At 45.8% G+C, this 21,658-nt stretch overlaps 1 protein-coding gene across 1 annotated transcript in view; it reads right to left on the bottom strand.

The window, feature by feature from the left end:
• LOC129439017 (protein NLRC3) overlaps positions 1 to 21,658 on the bottom strand; it is a 93,510-nt gene that overhangs the window by 69,547 nt on the left and 2,305 nt on the right. Inside the window, exons 2-3 of the mRNA XM_073865815.1 lie at positions 8,027 to 8,125; positions 7,780 to 7,893 (exon numbers count right to left, since the gene is read on the bottom strand). Coding sequence (XP_073721916.1) covers positions 7,780 to 7,893; positions 8,027 to 8,076 — 164 coding nt within the window. The 5' untranslated portion in view covers positions 8,077 to 8,125. The remainder of the gene's footprint in view (positions 1 to 7,779; positions 7,894 to 8,026; positions 8,126 to 21,658) is intronic.

Here is a 21,658-nt window from a genome sequence, read left to right as displayed (position 1 = left end):
TGGCAAATTTTTCCCTAGCAACCAAATACAGTACCCTAGCAACAGAGTAAACAAAGCCTTATATCTCTGCATCAGAACATCGTAGAGACACGGGGGTTGGACCGTTTGACTTGTGACTTGGAGTGTAATCACCAGTGGATGCAAATTTCCCCCTAGCAACCAAATACAGTACCCTAGCAACAGAGTAAACAAAGCCTTATATCTCCGCATCAGAACATCGTAGAGACACGGGGGTTGGACCATTTTACTTGTGACTTGGAGTGTAATCACTAGTGGATGCCAATTTTTTCCCTAGCAACCAAATACAGTACCCTAGCAACAGAGTAAACAAAGCCTTATATCTCAGCATCAGAACATCGTAGAGACACGGGGGTTGGACCGTTTGACTTGTGACTCGGAGGGTAATCACTAGTGGATGGCAAATTTTTCCCTAGCAACCAAATACAGTACCCTAGCAACAGACTAAACAAAGCCTTATATCTCCGCATCAGAACATCATAGAGACACAGGGGTTGGACTGTTTGACTCGTGACTCAGAGTGTAATCACTATGGGATGCCAATTTTTTCCCTAGGAACCAAATACAGTACCCTAGCAACCGTATAAACATAGCCTTATATCTCCGCATCAGAACATCGTAGAGACACAGGAGTTGGATCGTTTTACTTTTGGCTTGGAGTATAATCATATATGTTACCCAGAATTTTGCCACGGCAAGCACCACTCACATTTTCTTCAGGAAATGTACCTATCTAGTTACCTTTACAGTTTTTACACTGCTGTGAATTAGGGATGTGCATGAATGGTTGAATATTTAATCTGCAATTATAATTTGAATAGAAGAAATGTGACTTGGATGTTTGTTTTTAACTCTTTCGCCATCATTGGCAAGTTAACTCGTCAATAAAGAGAAATCGCGTCCCTGCCAATGGCGAGTTTTTCCGGCAGTCGGCAGTACCGCTATTATCCACCATATCTCTCCTACCCAACTTATGCAACCAGAAAGAACCCCTCCTCCCAAACAGTTCAGATGCAGCCCTTTTTGATGATCGCTCTGAATCTGATCTATTGGAAAATGCAATTATCTCAACTTTTTGCTCAATTTTTTTATTTTTGATGAAACCCACACACACATATTTGAGAGGTGATATAAAGAGAACTAATGGAGGTAGGATGCAACGTTTTATTTTAAAGCAGAGGGTCTGTTCTTTCATTTGATATATTGTATGTTTATATGTTTAAAGAAGAACATTTTCTGGAAGGCATTAAACTTTTGTGAAAATCATTAAAAATGTTGGTGCTGTCTGGCAACTTTTAAAAATCGCTGGCAGGGAAAGGGTTAATGTGGCACCACAGGGCGTTTTCACTTCACCTTTACTGTCTTTTACAGAATTTATGTAAATTATACATGAAAATTATTTTGTATGTATTTCTGATTGTTTTGGCAATAAAGATCGCAGACTAATTGAAGTATTTAGAGTTTTACACCAGGTTGTTTTTGTCAACCGGCTTGCGTGTTATTTAGATTTGCTGCTCCACCACATCACCAGATCATGAGAGATTTGTTAGCTTCCTGTTATATAGCCTAATTTATTTTGTTAATGCAAAGCTAACCAAGACAGACAGGAAGAACTAAACGAATCAGAGAATATTTCTGTGGAAAATGAAGCAAATAACTGCAGATGACCGTTTAACAGCAAACAGTAGCAATAGTTCGTCTTTGTGTAGTGTTGTTAAATTAAGCTCACAACTTTGCACAGTCAGCAATAAGGTATTAAATCTAGTGTTCGACTGGTATATTGCTGTTTTTTTATTATCGGCCATATTCAATAAATCTTTCTGTTCTTTCATTTTTTTTCTAATATTATATTTTTAACTTTAAGAAAGCGAAACAACCTCTTACTGAGTGAAGTAATTTATTTGTTAAAGGATTAGTCCATTTTCTTAAAATCCAGATAATTTACTCACCACCATGTCATCCAAAATGTTGATGTCTTTCTTTGTTCAGTCAAGAAGAATTTTTTTTTTTTAGGAAAACATTCCAGGATTTGTCTCATTTTATTGGACTTCAATGGACCCCAACACTTAACAGTTGTAAAGGGATAGTTCACCCAAAAAAATGAAAACTCTGTCCTCATTTACTCACTCTCATGTTGTTACATACCCGCATAAATTTCTTTGTTCTGATGACCACAAAAGAATATATGTTGAGGAATGTTTGAAACCAAACCGATCATGAGCCCCATTCACTTCCATAGTAGGAAAAAAGAATACAATTGGTTACAAACATTTCTCAAAACAGCTTCCTTTGTGTTCATCAGAACAAAGAAATTTATACAGGTTTGTAACAACATGAGAGTGAGTAAATCCCTTTAATACAGTTTAAAATTGCAGTTTCAAAGGACTTTAAACGATCTCAAACGAGGCATAAGGGTCTTATCTAGCGAAGCGAGTGTCATTTTTGGCAAGAAACATAAAAAATATTCATTTTAAACCACAATTTCTCGTCTTCCTCCGGCTGTGTGACACGCCAGCGCGACCTCACGTAATACATCATCACGTCAAGAGGTCACGGATGACGTATCGAAACACAAATGGTGCTTTTTGTGCATTTTGCGGTTCACGCGAATTTGCGGCTGACGCCCAAGTTGAAAAATTTGAACTTTGGCGGAATTCGCCCCGCTTTAACCAATCAGGAGCCTGCTTGGTGCTGTGGCACTTAAACGCGCGCGCACACAGAAAGAGAGGGCGAATCCCAAACAGCGCAGCATATAAACGTTACGTTGTTTTTCATTGCTTTATTCGGCAAATGTATGTTAATGGACTACAGTATGAGACACATTTGCGCGACTCTCTCTTAAGTTGACACATGAAGAGTTCTGATCTTTGAAGGGCATACTGTGTGATGATCACATCTGGACCGGACACACCCAACCGCATGTGCCTCTGTGCGTACAGACAACTGCTCACTTGAGCGCCTTTTTGCGGTTAAATACATCCACATCGCTTACATGTTGCTTCAGACAAGCACGTGCAGGTCGGGGTTTCTGTTTGCGTCATCACAATGTTTCAGCCGTATTGTTTCGGTGATAAAAGTCTTTCAGCCGAAAACCGAAAATGATCTTTTGGGCCATTTTCAGCCGAATATTTTCGGTGGCCGAATATTCGGTGCATCCCTACTTGATATTGTCCGTAAGCATTCACCCGGAGCTATATGACACAAATTCTTATTTCTATAGAGGAGACAGGAATAAAAAGGACCTCGCTTGGAAGAGTGTCAGTGAGGACTTTGTCCAACCTGGTAAGTTGTAATGTACATTTCACTTTTGAGTCACGTGACGTTTATCGACCTACGCCGTTTATTTTCCCCCTATAGTAAGGTTACCAAATACAAACAGGTAACTCTCTTGATAAATGCACAATCAACATCAGTCATCTTGCAAACAGACAACCACATAGCACTTGCCCCCCCACAAGAAGCGGATTTTGCCTCTGACGCGCGTCAAATGCTTGCTTTTCCGCGCGTCTACTCTGCTCTACACGTGCGAATGCATTCAAACTGTTCAAGCGGAAAACTAGGCGCGGTAGACGCGATTTTGACGCCTGAAACGCGGTTGGTGTAAACGCAGCATAAGAGTGCTCCAGACCAACCTTCCGAACGTATGACTTACAGAAGGGATATTTGTAGTACAGCTGGTATATAATAAACTTTAAGTTTATTTATAAAGAGACACTGTAAAACAATTAAACCTTATGTGGTGTTGTTAACCCAAATTTGACCCTCAGGTTAAACTGGTTACAGACATGAAACTCTTTGTGCTCCTAATCTCTTCATCACAAAGGCTTTTGAGCTGTTAACCTTTAGGCTTATATCACTGGGTATCTGCAGAAATATATGATGTCATTTCACAATCTCATTTCTTATCTAAGTATAAGATAAGATGGATCAAGGTTTTAGAACTTAGTATAGAAAATGCATTTCTTGTGGAGGTGGCGTTTTGCACAGATACTTCTGGCTAGTTTGATCAGGTGCCCCGAAGTATCACTTGCCACAGGTCAAACTGGATTTTGTAGTTTTACGATGTCTTTGTCTCAAGCTGTATATAAAAGGTGGCCTGACTAAATGTTCTGGGAGGCATTGTGTAACCAGAAGCTCCCACACTATGTGTGTATTGAGACATCATGGGAGAAATCTTTAACAGAATCTTCTTACACCATTTTGGGTGTATTATATCCACGATGGAAGTACTCTGCCAGCCAGAGTGTCTATTACCAGGTTTGACTTTGTAACTTTTGCAACTGTTGATAATTTTAATTAATTGGAATTGAATCATATTCTGTATGATATTCTTTAATTGATGTTCTTAAAGCTGGAACCTGCCTGGTATAATAAATTGTTACATTTGTTTCATCTAAATTATTCAGAAATTGTATTGATTTATTTTAATTCTTTCAAAAATTATTATTTCCAATAGATTAGGAGTCTGGTATTACCGCAAAATAAGTATGTCAGGATATGATCACACTGATGTTTTGATGATGAATGGAGCACATCACCTGACTTAACAAGTTGCATGATCGTGACTAAAGTAACTATTTTTATGATCGGGGCAAGTATGGGGCAGCCAGACATAAAAATATTAGTTTACCCGGCAACTTCTGACTAGGATCAGAACGGGCAATTTTGTGTCCTTGAGATATACGCAACGGCCGACATATATCTTGTGCGATATCGGGTCCCTAATGAACAAATAACTAAGACTATGGGAATTTATAAATAATCAGATATCTAAATTATGATCAACAGATAATTGGAATAATACACTAAATTCTTACTATATTAAAATGGAGTCAGATTATAATTTAAACACAGAGGTCAAAGAAATTAATTTAACCCTGATATGGAATTATTCTTCTAGAAGCGCTATGGACTGAAAGAACACGTGATCCCTTCACCACACCATTGGATTCAATCGTTGGGCCAGTGGGTGGGTCCTTACATACGTAACTAAGAACGGTTCGGGAAACACGTATTAATGATAAGGTACATCTTAAGGTACAACTTAAGAACGACGTAGAGCTAAGAAGGTTTCGGGGAACCCAGCCCTGGTTATTTGTAAAATAATGTGAAATTCATTTATTATAGTTAGAAATGTCTGTTGTTAGTTCTTGCTGAATAAGCGCAAAGCAGAGTTTTCCTTGCAGCTGACATTATTGTACAATGAAGAACTTTCACTGGAGCAGGTAGATTAAATATGGTTGTTTTTCTTTACAAAAACATGTCAAACTAAATAATAAAGATATTCATATGCTGACTGTGCAGTCTTTTATGTTTTTTCATTCACCCCAGGCTCTTATTTTGTGTTTGGAGACTGTTTAAATGATGATAGTGTACTTTATGTCAAGTTCTTAAACTTTGAACTTCGCTTGGGGTTTCTGTAAGATCAAACAGAACTGAATTTGTACTAACGACTGACTTGAAACACCAAGGATTTGACTTCGCATTCGCTTTGTGTGAGGTTTTAATGTTATTTTTATGCAGGCCATTTTTTAAAGAATGAAAACAATGTTTTCAACTTTAAAACACATATATTCAGAATATAAGTTTATCTTGTTGTGGATATTTCCTAATTATAAGCCTTCTATGAAATTGTGAAAAAAATATATAATTAAAGGGACACTTCACCGATTTGCATTAAGCTTTGTATCATTAGAACCCCAGTCATGTTTTTAAATGGTCGTGCATCATTCCCTCAGTTTCCCCTGAGACGGGAGAAATACTGATTTCAGTTTTGCACTTCCTTCTTTCAATGTTGTAAAATCGTAATTTTCGCTACAGACCTATTACAGATCAGTGGGTGGGACTTACGAAAATACAGGAACATAACCAAAAAGAAACAATCAGCCGCTATCTTTATGCTAGGCTAAGCTAACAGACGATATGGAGCGAGCCAGACTTCAATACAATACAGCGAAGACCTGCGGCCAGAAGCCCGGGAGGGGGGCGCAGCCTCAGCCTCTTCTGCGTAGAGGAGGCAGGACTGGCGCAAGCTTGGACGGACTAGTAGTGCCAGTACTCTTGCTGTGTGCCTTCTGTACGATATATTTGCATCAGATCAGGATATGAACGTTTGTGCGGTGAATGGTCCCAGGGAAGAGAGGTACTTGTTTTGTTTGTTTCACAGATGCGTTTCGGCTCACGGGCCAGCGCGTCTGTTGAGTAAAATTGTGCGATGGACGCGTTTGTGTGCGTCATTTTCTTCTTTGGGGTTATTACAGGTTTGGCCAAGCACTCTCAAAAATAAATAAGAAACTGAGTGAAGCCTCCTCCTACAACACAATTACTTTATGTGGTAAACCAACCACCCAAGCTTTGTACCGCCTATGGACAGCAGCATCCTGGATTCATATTTTAGAATCCTAAACTGGAACGACAGCCGAAGCCTGCAGGGATAAACAGACGTCTGACTATAAAGTGAGTGTTTCTATTTTCTTTCTTATACTAACATAGTGGCATGTATGTACACAATAGCACACAGTTGAGCAGTGTTCTGGATTAGTGGGAGTGGCTTGCAGTGCTGTGCATTGTGGGAGTTGTAGTTTTTCATACAAATGCAAATACAAATCACATTCTGTCTTTTCTCGTTCATATAGGTACCAAATTGTAACGTGGTGTGCTTTGAAAAAAGCGCTGAAGTAGGTGAATCCATGTGCAAAAGGTTTTATTAGAAAATTCCCAAAAAGGGCCAGCAAACATATCCAGTAAGGGTGATCCAAAAACGTAATCCAAAACAGGCACTAGGTCAAGGCAGGCAGAGTTCACTCAAATCCAAATATACAGGCACAGGTCAAACACAGGCAGATAAACAGGCAGAATACAGATAACAGAATACAGACACAAGGTACAAGGAAACGGGTAGGTTGGGCTAAGCATTAATCAGCAGCTAACAGGTGAACAGGAAGTGACTTATATACAGAAACAAACAGGAAGTGTGAAGCGTGACATGGCATGATGAGTTTCAAAATAAAAGTCCAAACAGAGCAGAGAATCAAAATACAAGAACAAATAACAAAAATACACAAAATACAAGAAAATACAAGACAAAACCTTACAGAAATTCTAAATTTTTGTTGCATTTCAACTACAAATGACCCACTTTCAATAAAGATTAATGTTTCTGCTTGTGAAATGTCATAACCTCAAAATTTGAATTAAAAAAGTTGTATCATCGATACAGCCACGCCCCCATGTCACGTCCGGTCGGCTTGCCAAGCCGAAAAAGAGGAAGATTTATTTTATCAGGTTTATGCGTGTACCGTATGTTTACACTGGCAGCACGACTCTATGGGTTCAAGGTCAGATATTATATTTCATATAAGTTTAGTCCAAAAATGGCATAGCAACCTGTCGAATTGAACTGTCACCTTAGAATCAAAAATGTAATTGAATCGAGGATTTGGAGAATCATGACACCCCTATTAAAAATACATAAAAACGTCATTTAAATATACAAATATACGATTATTATACTGTAAAATGCCCATCCCTACTTTGCATGTATCCTACTAATAAAACTTTCATATGACTTTTTCATTTACACTATTTTAATATAAAGACTGTAACAGTGTTTGTACAGATGTGTCTCTCTATGTGAACATGTGCTGTATAATAATGAAGATAACATTTACTAAACACAATCACAAGAATAATGTATCATCTCTTTTATAAAACACATCATCATTTAAAAGCTATAATTACATGTTTCAGAGTGTTTTATACCTGACAGCAGGAGATGTTGATTCATTCTTAAAGTTTATTGGCTCAGGCATAGACACATCACTCTTCATAGACACACAACTGAACTCTGAATCTGATCTCTTCTGATGATCTGAACTATAACACACAACAGATTTAATTCTTTAATTTACATTACTAATATGTTTTGAAGATGATCATAATTAAAAATAGCACTTAAGTATTTTTCTATAATATAAATGTTGTGTAATAAAGTGTTTCTATAAAGTACCTGCATCCTGGAGAAAAATCTTCATGTGTTGATGTTTGTGTTTGATCCATGATGGAGCTGCAGAGGTGAATCTGATCAATCTGATCTCCACAACTGATACTGAATGAAAATAACATTCAGACACAAACTTAAAATCAAAGTGAATAAACAGACATTATAATTCAGATAAATGAATCCTGAGTGTTGAAGAAACAACTGCATCATCAACAGACACGGGCAGTATTTCAATTAAATGTATTTTAAATATGTATTTAATTACTTTAGTGTATTTTGTAATTTGTATTTTGCAGCTGTGGAAAAAATAAAATGTAGTTTGTGACATAATATTTTGAGGGAGTGTGTTGGAGAAAATGTATTTTCTTATTACATATTATGTATTTCTTATTACATATTTGAATGTTTTATGTTATCATTTATGAATGTATAATCCTTGGTTTAGATCATATTAAGTCTGTCTAGCTACTTAGAAGACTGCCAAGGTAAAATAGTGCGTACAATGTTCTTTTGTTATCATATGACCTTTGGTAAACTGCATCATCAAACTGCATCATCAAGTTACTATCTTGTTTTTGGTAAAATGTAGTCAATACTATTTCTCTAGACTTAGCAAAATGTGTGATGTTGTTGCAATTATGAAAGTCTGTGAGGTTCGACCTTCGGAATGAACCGGGGTGGACCAAGTGATTACATTTCAAATAAAAACTCTCCTGCAGGAAGACCAATTCGAGAGACAGTTGAGATGTTTCCTGATGAAACGTCTCAATCTGGGTTCTCCCTGCAGAATATTGTAACCACATTCGTGGTCTGAGTTTGTCTTGTTTTTGTTAAGGTTCGTAAATATTTTAAACCTGACATTTTGGTCCTTCGAGCCGGATTCCAACACATCCAGTGATCAACAGTGGAGGAGACATGCCGAAGCCCGTCGACGGCCGAGTTCTAGGAATTCGAAGAAAGTCCTGGGTGGTGAAAATTCCTCGCCAGGCCGGCATTTAGGTCTCCTCGGCTGGTGATCTTGGGATTGACGGAATCTGAAGCTAAGAAGACGACTCAGACGCAGTGAATCGGGTGAGTTTCTGATTGGTAATTTGATTTGTTATTTACCATAAGAAAAGGGGACAGCTGAATCGGTTTGAGTCCTACAGTGTCGCCCAAGAACAGAATTGTGGGTTCGAGTCCCCAATGTCTGTTGGACAGTTGAATTGAGTGGGTTCGAGTCCCCCAACAACTGTCAGTCAGCCGAATGGAGGGTTCGAGTCCCCCAGTAGCTGAAGGGGATCCTGGGGATCGCCCGAAAGATTTTACTATATTTGTGTAGAAACCAAAAATTTATTCGGTGTATGCTTTGTATATTATGCGGGGTTTTTGTATTTGATGTGCTGAAGCAGTTGTTTTGTTGTGTTATACTGTGGTGTGTATATGAAAATGTATATATATATGTCACGGCTAGGGGCTGGCTGTTAATGGCTAAGGCCACGCCCCTTCTCAACTTCCACCTCGAGGAGGTCCCCAAAGCCAACCCAATGACCAGACAACACGAGAACAGGTAAGTATTAAAACAAACTTTATTTAAATATTTAAAATAACTTGGGAAATAGGGAACGGGCAATTAAAACTAAGCTTCCTCTCTCTGCCTTCCAGGCAGACCACGGCACAGGGAGGTGGCAAGAAGGGGAAGAGGGCAACGGGGGTTCCAGGGGGCTGGTGACCCAAGGTATAGTGACCCAAACTCCGCTATCCGTGGCGCCCTCCTCTTCTTTCCTGGAGGCAAAGACAAAATAGTGTGATTTAAGGGTTTAACTCTCTCTTCGCCCGGTGTACCTGTGTCGCGATAGGCAGATGCTTCACTGCTCACTCTCCTTTCTTCCTCTTTCCACAGGCAGCGACTGGGACACAAACACACGTTTAATCTGGACTTGGGTCGTCCTCACCTGTCTGCTGCTTACAGCTCTCGGTAAGTGTGGTTTTCACAGTTTGCTCTCCTGACGTTTACTCCTGTTTTCTCTTTCTCCACAGGTAGCTTAGACACAACCACACGGTTAGTTCCACTTGGATGCTGCTCACCTCTCCGCTGTTTACAGCTCTGGGTACGTATGACTGTCCGCAGTTCGTTCTCCTGACGTTCACTTTCGTTCTCTCTTTCTCCACAGGCAGCTTGGACACAACAACACGGTTAGTTCAACTTGGATGCTTCTCACCTCTCCGCTGTTTACAGCTCTGGGTACGTATGACTGTCCGCAGGTCGTTCTCCTGACGTTCACTCCTGTTCTCTCTTTCTCCACAGGTAGCTTAGACACAACAACACGGTTAATTCAACTTGGATGCTTCTCACCTCTCCGCTGTTTACAGCTCTGGGTACGTATGACTGTCCGCAGTTCGTTCTCCTGACGTTCACTTTCGTTCTCTCTTTCTCCACAGGCAGCTTGGACACAACAACACGGTTAGTTCAACTTGGATGCTTCTCACCTCTCCGCTGTTTACAGCTCTGGGTACGTATGACTGTCCACAGTTCGTTCTCCTGACGTTCACTTTCGTTCTCTCTTTCTCCACAGGCAGCTTGGACACAACAACATGGTTAGTTCAACTTGGATGCTTCTCACCTCTCCGCTGTTTACAGCTCTGGGTACGTATGACTGTCCACAGTTCGTTCTCCTGACGTTCACTTTCGTTCTCTCTTTCTCCACAGGCAGCTTGGACACAACAACACGGTTAGTTCAACTTGGATGCTTCTCACCTCTCCGCTGTTTACAGCTCTGGGTACGTATGACTGTCCACAGTTCGTTCTCCTGACGTTCACTTTCGTTCTCTCTTTCTCCACAGGCAGCTTGGACACAACAACACGGTTAGTTCAACTTGGATGCTTCTCACCTCTCCGCTGTTTACAGCTCTGGGTACGTATGACTGTCCACAGTTCGTTCTCCTGACGTTCACTTTCGTTCTCTCTTTCTCCACAGGCAGCTTGGACACAACAACACAGTTAATTCCACTTGAATGCTTCTCACCTCTCCGCTGTAGGCAGCTCTCAGTAAGTGCAGCTTTTCCTTAGCTCGCTATACGGCGTTTTGATCGACAATGCACGGGGGCGGGCTTACAACGGCTGGCCTGCACAGAAGAGCAAACGGCGATGATTTCCCCAGAAGGCGCCGGGGGCGAAACCCTCTCGGCGAGTTCGCTGGTCAGCAGGGGGGCGACTGTCACACCGTCTCACCGGGCCGAGCGCTGCCCTATCCTCAATGCCCGTAGAGCGATCGAATACCGGACAGGGGCGCCCTTTTGTAGAGACCACGGGGCGGCGGAACTCCTTCGCCTCTCACTCTGCCACAAGGGAAAACACACAGGTAAAGTAGCTATGCAGAAGCCCGTAGTTGTACTCACACACACACTGCCAGCTTTCAAGTCTTCACCGCCACACTCCGAAACCTGTCGGCATACAGACGGGGGCGGCTTCCAGAGGCCCACACCGTCGCTTCACACTCAAACCGCACACAGCGTATAATAGATGATGTTACTCGCGACCGTCAGCCTCTCCGTCTCTTCCTCAGTAAAAGAGATGCTGCAGGGTAAGTCTGACAAGACACACAGCACTTGCACAGCAACCCACAGCAAATACACAGCACCACTTCAACGTGAAAGGTTTTCAAATTACATGGACTCACCCACCACACTACAGGTGTACACAAGAGACGCCCGACGTCCTACACTTCGCTGAGGTCGGATGGGGGCGATGACAATACGGCCGGGATGTTTAGTTCTGCTGCTGTGGCTACTGAATCCAACTATTCCTGCGGCTCACCTTCCGCGCTGGACCAGGGGTAGGGCCGCCCTCCTCTTCCTGGAGGTATTCGGTAAATGCACAGGTTAGTTGTTATACTTCATTGAAATCCAGAAGTCAATACTCACAGCGGTCCTCTTGGTTAATGTTTTGCTTTGGTTGATTACAGCCCTCGCGATGCTACCGGATGTCCGGTGTTTCCTCTTCCCGGTCTGGGCGGAAACATCCGGGCGGAACCAAAGTTTCCCAACTTTTGGTTCCGCCCAAAAAGATCGTCACCTTGTGACATCCTCCCCCGCCAATGCATTCTAGTCCCTGGAATGCCTCGGAGTTGTCCACTCACCGTAACGGGCAGGGGGGCGGCCTCGGTTCTCCCGTTGGGAGCGTCTCACGGGTGAATCAGGTTCAGCTGGCTCGTGTGCTAGCTCTGGTTGTCTCGGGGGTTCAGCTGGCTCGGGTGCTAACTCTCGCTGCCTTTGGGCGGCCGGGGGTCCAGCTGGCTCGGGTGCCAACTCTCGCTCTCTTGGGGCAGCCGGGGGCAACGCCAACACGGGTCGGCCTGGTACCACAGCCCATCCTCCCATCCAGGGGGCCGCCGGCTCCGGCTCCACAACCTTTTCCTCTGCTGTTTTGGGATAGTTGGGGCAGGGGCGAATCATGTTCCGGTGTACCACACGTTCGGGGCCGGGCTTTCCCTCCGGCCGGATGGTGTACACCGGCTGTCCCGGTCTCTGCTGCCTACAAATTACATACGGAATGGTCTCCCAGCGGTCACTTAACTTTCCCTTGCCTTGCCGCCTATTGTCCCTCGCCAAGACCCTCTCTCCTGGTAACAGGGGGGCGTCCCGGGCCGTCCGGTCATACAACCGCTTGTTTCTCTCCCCTGTTGTCTGTATCTTCCTTGATACCTGCTCGTAGGCGAAGTGTAGCCGCTGGTGATGGCGCCCCACCCACTCTGTCACACTCACTTCCTCCTGGCCGGCTGCCACTCCTAAGACCAGGTCCGTGGGCATCCGCACATGTCTGCCGAACATCAGGTAAGTAGGGGCATACCCCGTCGTACTATGTACACTGTTATTATATGCTTGTAGTAGGTTCGGTAAAGCACTCACCCAGTCGCTCTGCTGCCGTTGATCCAAGGTCCCCAGTAGCCCCAACAGGGTCTGATTGAACCTCTCGCAGCTGCCATTCCCTTGGGGGTGGTACGACGTCGTGTGGGTCTTGGTACATCCATACAGCTGGCATAACTCTCGGATCACCTTCGACTCGAAGTTGGCCCCTTGATCCGAGTGCAAGAACTCCGGGCATCCGAATGTCTGGAAGACGTTCCGCCATAAGACAGTCGCGGTGGTATTTGCTGTCTGGTCAAGGGTGGGAACTGCCCATGCATACTTAGTGAACAGGTCGGTGATCACCAAGATATTTTGGTAGCGATCTTGTGGCCGGCCCAGTGTCAGGAAGTCCATCGCCATAATGTGAAGGGGGGCTTTGGCATGGATGGGCACCATCGGCGCTCGAGCCTCTCGTCGGGATTTAAACAGCATACACCTGGGACAAGCCTGGATCAAACTACGTACTGTGGCTTCCAGCCCTGGCCAGTAGAAAAATCTGCGCAGCAGCGATATGGTCCTTTCTTGTCCCTGGTGCCCCAGCTGATCATGGTAGGCTGAGACTAACGCTGTCGTCTGATCAGCGGGCACCACGATCTGGCGCACCTCCTCGCCCAGCTTCGGGTCACTAACCTTTCTGCAAAGCACTCCTTCCTGTAGCTCCAGCTTGTCCCACTGCCCCAGTAGCCTTCTCCCCGTCTCTGTCTGGGCTAGTCTTTCTGGCGACGTTGGCCGTCGGCCCTGCTCCACCCACGTCTTTACCTGACACACATCCTGATCCCGGGCCTGCCTCTCTATCCACCGACGGGGGTCCCACCCCCAGTTCCCAGGCGCGGCCTCCTGTTGACCTCCTGGGGCGTCCACGGCCCCTATCATATAGCCCTCCCTCGGGCTATCCTCTTCTTGGCCCCCCCGGCACCCGGGGTCGTCCACCTCCGGCAGTCTTGAAAGGACATCGGCGTTTGTGTGCTCTCGCCCAGGTCGATACTGCAAGTGATAGTCAAAGTTGGCCAGCTGGACTACCCACCGCTGTTCCACGGCCCCCAACTTCGCCGTCTGCAAATGTACCAGAGGATTGTTATCCGTGATTACTGTTACCTTGGCACCCCAGAGGTAGTCTTTAAACTTCTCACTCAGGGCCCATTTCAGGGCCAGCAGCTCCAGTTTAAACGAGCTGTAATTTGCATCGTTCCTCTCAGCTGGGTGGAGGCTTCGGCTTGCGTAGGCGATCACCCGCTCCGTTCCTTCTTGTCGCTGGGCCAATACGGCCCCCAGCCCCAGGTTGCTTGCGTCTGTGTACAAAACAAATGGTTTAGTGAAGTCTGCGTATGCCAAAATGGGTGCCTGTAACAGTTCCTGTTTTAGCCTCCGAAACGCAGCCTCACAAGGGTCGTCCCAGTTGATGGAGGGTGACCCACGTCCCCGGCTTCGCCCTGTACCAACCAGCAACTGGTTAAGAGGTTTAGCAATCTTCAAAAAGTCTTTTATGAATCGTCTGTAATATCCCACGAATCCCAGAAATGATCGTACTTGCCTCACGGTTTTGGGTGCATTCCAGTCTCTTACTGCAGAGACTTTTCCGGGATCTACGGACACCCCCGCGGCGCTGACCACGTGACCCAGGAAATGGACTTCTCGCCTCAGCAGATGGCATTTATCGGGTTGCAGTTTCAGCCCATATTTCTCCATGGCCTGGAAGACCTCTTCGAGGTGCCGAAGGTGGGAATCAAAATCTGGGGAATACACAATCACATCATCCAAATACACTAAGACTGACTCCATCAACTGACCTCCAAGGCAGCGCTGCATCAGACGCTGGAACGTGGCCGGAGCGTTACAAAGCCCGAAGGGCATCCGTTCCCATTCAAATAGTCCAAACGGGGTCGTAAAGGCGGTCTTCTCTCGATCTGCCTTGGCCACCTGCACCTGCCAATACCCACTGGCCAGATCTAGAGTGGAGTACCATGCGGACCGCGTGAGACTGGCAAGGGAGTCTTCGATCCGCGGTAGGGGAAAAGCATCTTTCTTGGTTACCAGGTTGAGCTTACGATAGATAATCCACACAGAACCTCCAAGCCCCTGACTTCTTCTGTACAAGCACGATAGGGGCCGCCCACGGGCTACTGCTCTCCCGGACGATGCCCCGCTCCAGCAGGCCCTGCAAGAGTGTGCGTACCTCGGTGTATAGGGTAGGTGGAATCGGCCGATATCTCTCCGTGCTTGGTCCTGCGTCCCGAGTCGGGATGTGGTGTTCCACCACTCTGGTGCACCCATAGTCTTCCTCATGACTCGCAAATACATGTTGCCATTTCCGAAGGAGTGCCTGGAGTTTCTGTGTCTGTACCTGTTCCAGCTTTTCCCCCTGTAGTGACTCACCCGCAAGGTGTTTCGGCATACCACTCTCCCTGTCGTTTGAAGGGGCATCCATCTGCGTCAGGGCCACCTCAATAACAGTGGGGCACACCTGACGGAAACTGACGTCTCTCTCCTCTCTCACCTGGTGGGGTGCGACCGCCGTTAGTCGGGCCAGTCGTTGGTGTCGATGTAAGTGGACTGCGTAAGGGTGTTCATTACGTACTTTCACAGGGACCCTTCCCCGGCGGACCGCCGCTAGGCCCCGTGCCACTTCTACTTGGGGACAGTCTGCATGAGGCTCAACCAACACCCACTCCTCAGGGTTGACTTCTCGAGGGGGCACTCTCGCCCACACAATGGCCTCACTTCTAGGAGGAATGGACAAAGCAAATCGACACATCACTCTTCCTACCTCTTCTCGGTCTCTACGGACCTGGGCCATCTGGACTCGCCGACAGTCGGCGACTACACGCTCCCATTTGGGCCTCTCGGCAGGCGAGATCCTGGGGCCAGGCTTAGCCTGAAATAACTCCTCCCAGCATTCAGAGAGGACGTTCATGCCCAATAGGGCTCGATGGGCACCCAAACACCTGTCTTCGACAATGATCACACCTTTTTGGGGAACTAACACCCCTTGGACTTCTAAGTCTGTTAGTCGGTAACCGACGTAAGGGATCTCTAGGCCATTTGCACCCCGCAACGTCAGCCAGGGGGCCTCTGCTCCTTGTGTTCCTTGCTTTCCAAATACTTCCCGTGAAAGGCTTTCTGCAAACAGCGTTACCTGAGAGCCCGTATCTACCAGGCACTGTACTGTCTTGCCACACACTTTTACGTCCGCTATTGGGCTATGCCCGATCATCTGGTGCCTAGGGTTATCGCTTCTTCTTGGGTCTTCCCAAGGGTTCCCGGCCACACGACCCACTGTGGCCGGCCGATCTAAAAACCCCCTTCCGATGTCCTACGAGGCCCACACTGATGACTGATATGCCCTGGTTCACCACAGCGATTGCAGATGGGCCGCCCCTGGTCATCCCATTCGAAGCGGGGTCGGTTAAAGCAGTTCGGGCGTCCGGATGGCTCTCGGCCTCGCTCCGAGTAAGCTCGCTCTCGGGGGGCCGGCCTTTGTTCCTCCCGCGCCCTTCCTTGGCGCAACTCTCCCAGGAGGGCCTTAGAAAACTCCGATATCTGTTCCTGGACGTCCTTCAACAGTTCCGCTTTCAGGGCCTGCTTCCAATCCGCCCGCTCAGGTTGTGTGGGTGTGGTTTCACTCACAGCCGCGCATACTGGGGCCTCACCGACTTCGACCTCATCACCCTCCAAGGCCAGTGCCTCTTTCTTAAGATCTTCGAAAGTGAGCCCGGGGTCCCCCCGAAACTGGACCCTCAGACTCTGTCTTATGGGGCCCTCTTTCATCCCCAGGAGGAACTGGTCGCGTAATAGGGTCTCCCCGTCTCCCAGCCCATGATCACGTCGGGCCTGTAGCCGAGTGAACTGCTCTCGCAGCCTCAGGGCAAACGCTCTAATGGGTTGTCGGGGGCCTTGTTTAAAATTAAAAAACTGGGAACGGAGGACAGCTACGGGGGTATGGTCACCATATTGCTCAGTGAGAAACTGGAATACGGTCTGGGCGGTGGCTCTAACTGCTTCGGGGGCGGCTTGCACCTCTCGCCGGGCTTCTCCCTCTAGGGAGTTTAATACAAACTGGAGTCGCTGGGCGCACTAAGGCCCTGTAGGTCGGCCAAGTACTCTAATTGGGCCTTCCATTCGGTCAGTCGGACCTCCGACTCTGCTCCTCCATATTTTGGCATCCATGGGCTACCCATGATGATGGACGTGGCACGGGGTGGGGCTGCGGGCCCCGCGTTGTCGGTCATTGGGCGACCCTGGTTACTCAACTCGAGGTGGAATCCTGCCCACTACGCCAAAATCTGTCACGGCTAGGGGCTGGCTGTTAATGGCTAAGGCCACGCCCCTTCTCAACTTCCACCTCGAGGAGGTCCCCAAAGCCAACCCAATGACCAGACAACACGAGAACAGGTAAGTATTAAAACAAACTTTATTTAAATATTTAAAATAACTTGGGAAATGGGGAACGGGCTAAAACTAAGCTTCCTCTCTCTGCCTTCCAGGCAGACCACGGCACAGGGAGGTGGCAAGAAGGGGAAGAGGGCAACGGGGGTTCCAGGGGGCTGGTGACCCAAGGTATAGGGGGGGGGGAGACGGGAAACACAGGCTCCTGCCAAACTCCGCTATCCGTGGCGCCCTCCTCTTCTTTCCTGGAGGCAAAGACAAAATAGTGTGATTTAAGGGTTTAACTCTCTCTTCGCCTGGTGTACCTGTGTGGCGATAGGCAGATGCTTCACTGCTCACTCTCCTTTCTTCCTCTTTCCACAGGCAGCGACTGGGACACAAAGACACATTTAATCTGGACTTGGGTCGTCCTCACCTGTCTGCTGCTTACAGCTCTCGGTAAGTGTGGTTTTCACAGTTCGCTCTCCTGACGTTCACTCCTGTTCTCTCTTTCTCCACAGGTAGCTTAGACACAACCACACGGTTAGTTCCACTTGGATGCTGCTCACCTCTCCGCTGTTTACAGCTCTGGGTACGTATGACTGTCCGCAGGTCGTTCTCCTGACGTTCACTCCTGTTCTCTCTTTCTCCACAGGTAGCTTAGACACAACAACACGGTTAATTCAACTTGGATGCTTCTCACCTCTCCGCTGTTTACAGCTCTGGGTACGTATGACTGTCCGCAGTTCGTTCTCCTGACGTTCACTTTCGTTCTCTCTTTCTCCACAGGCAGCTTGGACACAACAACACGGTTAGTTCAACTTGGATGCTTCTCACCTCTCCGCTGTTTACAGCTCTGGGTACGTATGACTGTCCACAGTTCGTTCTCCTGACGTTCACTTTCGTTCTCTCTTTCTCCACAGGCAGCTTGGACACAACAACACGGTTAGTTCAACTTGGATGCTTCTCACCTCTCCGCTGTTTACAGCTCTGGGTACGTATGACTGTCCACAGTTCGTTCTCCTGACGTTCACTTTCGTTCTCTCTTTCTCCACAGGCAGCTTGGACACAACAACACGGTTAGTTCAACTTGGATGCTTCTCACCTCTCCGCTGTTTACAGCTCTGGGTACGTATGACTGTCCACAGTTCGTTCTCCTGACGTTCACTTTCGTTCTCTCTTTCTCCACAGGCAGCTTGGACACAACAACACAGTTAATTCCACTTGAATGCTTCTCACCTCTCCGCTGTAGGCAGCTCTCAGTAAGTGCAGCTTTTCCTTAGCTCGCTATACGGCGTTTTGATCGACAATGCACGGGGGCGGGCTTACAACGGCTGGCCTGCACAGAAGAGCAAACGGCGATGATTTCCCCAGAAGGCGCCGGGGGCGAAACCCTCTCGGCGAGTTCGCTGGTCAGCAGGGGGGCGACTGTCACACCGTCTCACCGGGCCGAGCGCTGCCCTATCCTCAATGCCCGTAGAGCGATCGAATACCGGACAGGGGCGCCCTTTTGTAGAGACCACGGGGCGGCGGAACTCCTTCGCCTCTCACTCTGCCACAAGGGAAAACACACAGGTAAAGTAGCTATGCAGAAGCCCGTAGTTGTACTCACACACACACTGCCAGCTTTCAAGTCTTCACCGCCACACTCCGAAACCTGTCGGCATACAGACGGGGGCGGCTTCCAGAGGCCCACACCGTCGCTTCACACTCAAACCGCACACAGCGTATAATAGATGATGTTACTCGCGACCAACAGCCTCTCCGTCTCTTCCTCAGTAAAAGGGATGATGCGGGGTACGTCTGACAAGACACACAGCACTTGCACAGCAACCCACAGCAAATACACAGCACCACTTCAACGTGAAAGGTTTTCAAATTACATGGACTCACCCACCACACTACAGGTGTACACAAGAGACGCCCGACGTCCTCCACTTCGCTGAGGTCGGATGGGGGCGATGACAATACGGCCGGGATGTTTAGTTCTGCTGCTGTGGCTACTGAATCCAACTATTCCTGCGGCTCACCTACCGCGCTGGACCAGGGGTAGGGCCGCCCTCCTCTTCCTGGAGGTATTCGGTAAATGCACAGGTTAGTTGTTATACTTCATTGAAATCCAGAAGTCAGTACTCACAGCGGTCCTCTTGGTTAATGTTTTGCAAAACTGTTTTGTTTCCTTCTTCCTTGGTTTCTCTAAATGTGTCACGTATACCGATGTTTCTTCTACCCACAGGGTTTTCTCTTACTCCAACATCCACTGCGAACTACGAGAGAGAGAGAGAGAGAAAGTACAACCAGCTTCCAATGCGTATCGGACGAGCACAGCTCCGCACCTCAACTCACACACTAAGCACCCAAACTGTGATTTACACTGTTCTTAAATACTCCTCTGTGTGCTGCAATCTTCCAATCAACCGGCGTTCCTCTTAACCATGCACAGCTGCGCTTGATTTGGTTGATTACAGCCCTCGCGATGCTACCGGATGTCCGGTGTTTCCTCTTCCCGGTCTGGGCGGAAACATCCGGGCGGAACCAAAGTTTCCCAACTTTTGGTTCCGCCCAAAAAGATCGTCACCTTGTGACATATACTGTGAATTTACCCGGTGTACTGAAACAGCGACAGGGAGAGAAACCCTGAAGGTCCAAAACAACCAATCAGTTAAACGCTGAAGTAAGCATGCTGTGTAAACAAACAGAAGGTGGTGTTTAGAATTCCCCGGGGAAAGAAAAGTTGGAAAAATTGAAATAGAAGAAACAGAAAGAAATTGTTGAATTTTTGTTGTTGAATTTTTTGTTTTTATTTGAAGTGTTTGTGCTAAGAAGAATTTAGAAGGAGATGAAAAGTATATGTATGGTAAAGAAAGTGAAAATGTGAAAGAAAGTGAAAACGTGAAATGCTAAGAAATGGAAAAAGAAATATCAGTCAGAGAAGAGAATGTTTTGATGAAAGTGTGAGAGGGAAACAAGGAAGGTAGAAAAGAGAGGAAAAGAAAGAAGGAGAAATAATGAATACAATGAAACTACTCTAGGAGCAAGGCCAACCCCTCCCTTACCTGCCACTCCTTTACTTCCCCTGCCACAAAACGAAAGTTAAGAATTAATTCCTGTAGTTCCCATAGCAGCCTCTAATGTCCCTGTAGCAGCCCCTGATATTAATGCCCATATCACTGCCCAAACCCCATATCATGGTCAATATGACCCTGCCAGAGAAACACTTAATCCATCGATTTTTGAGCCTTTGACTTTGTCAATGTCTCAAACAGCGGGGATGTTTAATATTTAGTTAATAGAAGAGTATTTCATTGCCTATGGATTCAATATGTACTTAAAAAAAAAAAAAATTGTAGCAAATGTACCATTTGTATAAAACATATCCAGCTAAATTACTTGGTTTGTCTGAAGCAATTCCAAACAGCCACGTCTGTGACTGTTTAGATATTATACAAACATTAAGTGTTGATGAATACTTAGACAATCTGTCACTTAAAAATTCCAATTTGATTGTTACAATGATGTTTATCTTTTGTGGACAAAAAGGGAAATGAAAGGCAAAATCACAAAAAAACATGTGAATTGGCTAGTAACAAAACTAACATTTATATTTATTTTTTGTTATGTCTGGGGAGCTGTGCTTAACTCTTGAGCAGGTTGGCAGCAGAGAGGTTTCCTGAGATGTCCCAGGAACAGGTTGCGGTAAAAGCCCACCTGAAGGGAGATACCAGTGAGGTAAAAGGAATACCCTTGCTGACCAGGCAGCTACGGTTGCCAGCCGCATGAACGGCAGAGAGAAACTTACTGCTCAAATGTGTCATCTATGGTGACAAATTACTCAGAGCTCACAGACATAGCTGATTTTCAAATTCAATGCTCCAGAAAGGAGAAATGAGAACGGATTGAAAATAGTAATTTTAACACTGATTTATAACTCCAAAAGCCTTTTCCTTATTTGGTCACACAGATACACAGTGTTGGACATTTAAACGTTTTTCAAATGTGTTTACATTTTAATGCAAATTGGTGGGCGAGGGCAAGCAAAAGAAATTGTTTGCAGAGATACGTAACTTGTAAAAAATACAATTTGGCACCCCCAAATTCTATCAATTTTAAGCAGAACACCTCAGGGCGGTTTTCTGAATTGCAGTATGACTTTATAACCTTTCATCTAAATACAAGGGTTATTAAGATGTTTTAACTAATAGATTTTTTCATTTGGTGTAAAGTTTTTCCCCACAAAGAAAGGTTTTGTTGCCTTTATGGCTAATATGACAACATAATATTGTGACCAGGGCAAATGGTTAATATAAAAGTTATTTTTATAGAACACTATTTTATATAACATTTTCTGATGTTTTGGTCACCTAATGGTTTCTATAGTTTCTATGGGAG

This window comes from Misgurnus anguillicaudatus, unplaced genomic scaffold (assembly GCF_027580225.2).
Source record: "Misgurnus anguillicaudatus unplaced genomic scaffold, ASM2758022v2 HiC_scaffold_33, whole genome shotgun sequence".
NCBI classification, from domain to species: Eukaryota; Metazoa; Chordata; class Actinopteri; order Cypriniformes; family Cobitidae; genus Misgurnus; species Misgurnus anguillicaudatus.
The sequence above is the reverse complement of the archived record's forward strand: the minus strand, read 5'-3'. Positions and strand labels throughout refer to the sequence as shown.